At 51.8% G+C, this 6000-nt stretch overlaps 1 protein-coding gene across 1 annotated transcript; it reads left to right on the top strand.

The window, feature by feature from the left end:
* LOC123351618 (olfactory receptor 51G2-like) lies at window positions 1-936 on the top strand. The gene has a single exon (XM_044991101.1). It carries the CDS (start codon window positions 1-3, stop codon window positions 934-936), a length of 936 nt encoding a protein of 311 aa, XP_044847036.1.
* The last annotated feature ends 5064 nt before the right edge of the window (window positions 937-6000 follow it).

Below are 6000 nucleotides of genomic sequence, written 5' to 3'. Positions count from 1 at the left end.
ATGTCAGCTGTCAATGACAACAAATTCACACCTGCAGTGTTCCTTCTCACTGGGATACCTGGGCAGGAAGACATCCATCTCTGGGTCTCTGTCCTCTTCTGCTTCATGTATGTTATTTCGATAGTAGGAAACGCAGTCACTCTGTTCATTATAAAAACAGATCCAATCCCCCATGAGCTCATGTACATTTTCCTGTCCATGTTGGCCGTCACAGACCTTGGCTTATTGATAGCCACCATGCTGACGATACTGGGCCTATTCTTGTTTAACTCTAGAGAGATCAGCCTTGATCCTTGTTTTGCCCAGATGTTCTTCATCCACTCTCTGCAATTCATTGAATCCTCTGTGCTCTTGTTGATGGCATATGACCGCTTCATCGCAATCTGTAACCCGCTGAGATATGCTTCCATCTTAACCCTGCCGAGAATAGCCAAGATGGGACTGGTGTTTGTGCTAAGAGCAGTGGCAGTAAAATTTCCACTCCCCTTTCTCTTGAAACGGTTCCGATTCTTTCGAGCCAATGTCCTCTCCCATTCCTACTGCCTACACCAGGACGTCATGAAGCTGGTTTGTTCAGACATCACAGTCAACAACATCTATGGCTTGTTTATTACAGTCATAACGGTGGGGTTGGACTCGCTGCTCATTTTCCTCTCTTATGTGATGATCCTCAAAGCAGTGCTGAGCATCATGTCCCCCACAAAATGCCTTAGGGCCCTGAACACCTGCGTCTCCCACCTCTCCGCTGTTCTGCTCTTCTCCATGCCAGAGTTCAGCCTGACTGTCATACACAGATTCTGGAAGAGCTCTTCTCCCTTGCTTCAAATTATCCTGGGCTACATCTACCTGCTGGTTCCTCCTTTAATGAATCCAATCGTGTACAGCATGAAAAGCAACCATCTTCGAGCGAGGATAATCAGGGTATTTGTTAAGTAAAGAGTCAGTTCATCATCCGGCTCCAGAGCTGGTGACACAGGTCATGGCCACCTATTCCATCTTGGACCCTTATATACGAGGAAACAAGAGCTACTGATCTCCACTCTGTAGAGAGAGGCTCATACAGGGTCTAAGACCTGAAGCTTAGGGGGGCCATCTCCACCCACAGTTGAGGGAGGACAGCACTCCGGGGAAAGGAGACCAAGCCAGGCAGCAGCATTTACAAAGTCACTCTGTTCATGGAGAGCCAGGGGATCGGTGGGATGTTGGACCCTAAAGAGCCATATCGGTGGCTGCTCTAACCTAAGAATTCCTATGAAAAAAGTCACTATGAGAAGAGATGTGGCTGTTGTTTCCCATTACACTTGGCCGGTCACTGTCCCATCCCTGGTTAATCACCCGCGGGCCATGCTAATCTCCTTCTCCATGGGTTGTTGGCTTTTATTCACACATGTGGCCAAAACATCTGTAAAGACAAGACTTTCGCCATGTATCTGCCAAGGAAGGATTGCTTCTTGAACCAGATGAGGTAAAATAACAAATCCAGTGAGCTAGTCACACCATCAGGCTCACTGAAGCCCCAGGCCCCGCTTTCATCTTGGAATCTGGGGTTAAACGTCATATCCCAAGGAGCGTCCCTTATCATCAGTCTCTGTGTCCCAGGACAACAAGCCATTGCTCTCAGCCACATTGGCCCATGCTTATAAGGCCCACTGGTTGCTAGGGAGATGATGGAATTAGTGGGCCCCTTCTGTTAATGGGCATGCTGGCAGGGTGGGATTCAGTAGTATGGAAACTGGAAATAGTATAGGGACCTACCATCAATCAAACTCTAACCCCTCCCCTTGGCCGCTTAAACCCTGCCTCTTGACACCTTAAGCCCCGACCACCTGTCACTGCAAGTCCCACCCATGGGGAATATTAATTCTGGGGTCTAGGAGGACACATGACTGGAAGCAAAGTGTATCATGTGACCCCTCTAAGAACTCCTCCCACTGCCCTCTACCAATCAAGAGTGGTTTTTCCCCCATAGGCCCAGCCTGAGAAGAGATTTGACCGATTAGGGGTCTTCCGGGGCATGGCGACCCATCCGGAAGTGGTTTGTGTGATCCCTCTAAGAACTCCTCCACTGCCCTCTGCGAATCACGATGGGTTTCAGCCACACAGCACCGCCCTGAGAGCAGATTTGACCAATCAGTGATGTTCCGGGGTGGGGTGACCTGCCCAGAAGAGGGTCGTGTCATCCCTCTAAGAACTCATCCCAGTGCCCTCTGCCAATCAGAGCACAGCACTATCACCCCATAAGTCCCAGCAATCGGGGCAGAAGAGGCCATCTTTTACCAAGAACACATGCTTTAGAAATTGTGGAAACATGGACTCCTTCACCACCCTGGTGAGAACTTTGGACGTTGTGTTAGCCCCGAGGGCCTTTGGACTTGTGTGGAGAAAGCGCTACATGAGCGACAGTTCTGACGAGGGTCCTTTGACTCAGCCGTGGATCAATACGCCAGAATCCGAAACCCAAACCCTCGTGAGACACCCCAATGAGCATGAAGGCCTCTCGTTGTCCGCCCCCAAGAGGTGGAAGACGAAAGCAGCTCAGGGGAGTCACCAGAGGACAAGGTGAACAAAAAGGATGTCGCTCAGGTAAATGAATGATTAAGAAGTGACAGTTGGTGATGGAGTATAATGAAGTTAGGAACCGGGAGGTTGTGTAAATCTAAAAACAAGCAGTGGGGTGCTTACACTGTTTCTTTTCTGAAAATCTCTCAACAGCTCGACGATGCCTTTCTAGAGGCCTTTGAGAACGGACATCGGTAGTCTCGTGGGAGCGGTGATGAGCTGCCAAAATATTAACAACAGGTTCTCTCCTCCTCACCCCACGAGGGCATCGTGCCCCCTCGGGGGTCATGCCCCATCCAACACCCCATGTTCCTTGATGCCACCCCGTGACTCCTGCCCCATCCACCCCCCTTCCCTGTCCCCTGACTGTCCCCTGCTGCCCCATCCAACCCCTCCTCTCATTCCTGATGGCCCCCCGGGACCCCTGCCCCATCCAACCACACCTTCTCTCTGTTCCTGCCCCCCACGACTCCATCCAACCCCTGCTCCTTCCTGACTGCCCCCCTGAACCATTGCCCCATTCAATCCCCCTGTTCCCTGCCCTCTGACCGCCCCAACCCCTATCCACTCCCCCACAACCCACCAAACTCCCCTGCCCTCTTCCAATACCCCATCCCTGCTCCCTGCTCCCTTACCGTGCTGCCTGGAGCCACTCGGCCATGGCTGGATCTGCTCAGCCGAGACCGGGACCGGCGCTGTGGAGGCCCGAGCTGAGCCGGCCAGAGCCGCTCAGCTGAGACCTGGACTGGAGCCGGTGCCGCAAGGTCTGGGCCGGAGCCGCTCGGCCGTGATTGGCACCACAGGCCCGGGGCCCGAGCCGAGCCAGATCCGCTCGTCCAGGACCAGCACCGGCGCTGCGGGGCCCGAGCCGGGTCAGCTCAGAGCCGCTCGGCCGGGACCAGCACTGGTGCCGCGGGACCCGAGCTGAGCCGATGCCACTGGGGCCAGAGCTGGGGGTGCTTGGCCAGGACTGAGCAGGGGTGCTCAGCCAGAGGCAGGCCAGGGACGAGGTCAGAGGAAGCTGCTCGGCCTGAGCCGGACTGGGCCGCGCTATGCCTCTCTGGTGCCCTCCTCACGCCTGCCCCCCAGCTTACCTGCCTGCTGCTTGTTTCAGGCTTCTCACGAACATCTGATTCGCGGGAAGCAGGGGAGGGGGAGGAGAAGGAGGGCGGAGTATTCAGGGGAGGAGAGGGCAGTGAGATGGGTCCGGGGGCCGGGTGCACAGCTGCCTGAGCTTTAGTTAAATTTAAAAGCTGTTTTAGAACCGGTTGTCCTGGAACAACCCGTTCTAAAAGGGTTTCTAAATTTAACAACCGGTTCCTGCGAACCGGTGGGAACTGGCTCCAGCTCACCACTATGTGGGAGTAAATATATCATGCATCAGCTGGTTTTGCTTGTGTCTGAGACACAGATCTCAAGAAGAAAATCCGGAAAAGGACAAAATGGAAGACTGAACCAGCTCAGACTCCTTTATGGTAGGGGTCATGGTGTCCATTTTTACAGGCGGCTGTAAAAGGTCGTGTTAAACCAGGCAATTAATAAAACTTATTTATTTAAATGTGTCAATATGAATGTGTCCCCCTTCATATTTGTATATAAAAGACGGTACCAGGAATAGTCATTTCTACACAGGCAGCTCTGTTAAAGAAAATATATTACATCACTGGGGAAGTAGGGAGCTTCGGCGGGGTGAACCCTCTTTCTCAAGTGGCCAGAAAGCATAGTAAAACTTTAAATAGTAGACAGGTAACAGTTTGGCTTTCAGAGATTGACACTTACACTTTACACATTTCCACCCCACCATCAACCTCAGCCTGGACCATTCCACACAAGAGATCCACGCCCTAGACACTACAGCACTAGTAAACGATGGCCACCTAAACACCACCCTATATCGGAAACCTACTGACCACTATACATACCTACATGCCTCCAGCTTTCATCCAGACCACACCACTCAACCCATTGTCTACAGCCAAGCTCTACGATACAATCGCATTTGCTCCAACCCCTCAGACAGAGACAAACACCTACAAGATCTCTATCAAGCATTCTTACAGCTACAATCCCCACCTGCTGAAGTGAAGAAACAGATTGACAGAGCCAGAAGAGAACCCAGAAGTCACCTACTACAGGACAGGCCCAACAAAGAAAGTAACAGAACAGTAACATCACCTTCAGCCCCCAACCAGCAGCGTATTATCGCCTAGGCCAACAAGGCCTAGGCCTAGGCCTAGGGCGGCAAATTTGCTCACGCCTGCTCCCCAACTATGCCCCTTCCCCAAATCCCTGGCCCGCCTCCTCCCCCAGGCGCACCGCGCTTCCCTCCTTCCACCTCCCTCCCAGGCTTGCCACGCGAAAGTGCTGGGAGAGAGGGAGAAGCAAGTAGCGGCGCACTCAGAGGAGGCAGAGCAGAGGTGAGCTGCGGCCCGCGGGTGCGGGGAATAACACGGGCAGGGGAGGGCGGGAACCGCTCCCCGCCCCAACTCATCTCTGCTCCATCGCTGCCATCCCCCGAGCGTGCCACAACTCCCCTTCTCCCCCCTCCCTCCCAGGCTTGCCACGGGGAAGCGGAGGTAAACTGGTCGTGGGGAGGTGCGCAGCAATTTTTTGAGGGCCTAGGGGTGTAAAATTTGTTAATCCGCCACTGCCCCCAACTAAAAATCTCTCCAGCGCATCATCAAGGATCTACAACCTATCCTGAAGGACGATCCCTCACTCTCACAGACCTTGGCAGACAGGCCAGTCCACTCTTACAGACAGCCCCCAAACCTACAGCAACCACACAACAAAAACATTAACCCAGGAACCTATCCTTGCAACAAAGCCTGTTGCCAACTCTGTTCACATATCTATTGAGGGGATACCATCATAGGACCTAATCACATCAGCCACACTATCAGAGGCTCATTCACCTGCACATCTACCAATGTGATATATGCCATCATGTGCCAGCAATGCCCCTCTGCCATGTACTTTGACCAAACCGGACAGTCTCTATGTAAAAGAATAAATGGACACAAATCAGACGTCAAGAATTATAACATTAAAAAACCAGTTGGAGATCACTTCAATCTCCCTGGCCACTTGATTACAGACCTAAAAGTCGCAATATTACAACAAAAAAGCTTCAAAAACAGACTCCAACAAGAGACTGCTAAATTGGAATTAATTTCAAACTGGACACCATTAAATTAGGCTTGAATAAAGACTGGGAGTGGATGGGCCATTACACAAAGTAAAACTATTTCCCCATGCTTATTTTTCTCCCCACTACAGTTCCTCACATCTTCTTGTCAATTGTGGGAAATGGGCCATTTTCCACCTTAGTTAGCCTCTAAGAATAAACAAGAAGCAATGGGCTTAAACTGCAGCAAGGGAGGTTTAGATTGGACATTAGGAAAAAGTTCCTAACTGTCAAGATGGTTAAACACTGGAATA

Source organism: Mauremys mutica, chromosome 1 (genome assembly GCF_020497125.1).
Source record: "Mauremys mutica isolate MM-2020 ecotype Southern chromosome 1, ASM2049712v1, whole genome shotgun sequence".
NCBI classification, from domain to species: domain Eukaryota; kingdom Metazoa; phylum Chordata; order Testudines; family Geoemydidae; genus Mauremys; species Mauremys mutica.
This window is presented reverse-complemented; position numbering and strand designations above follow the sequence as displayed.

Bases quoted from the DNA above. Each gene is read 5' to 3' on its own strand.
- LOC123351618 (XM_044991101.1), top strand. From the start codon at position 1: ATGTCAGCTGTCAATGACAACAAATTCACACCTGCAGTGTTCCTTCTC.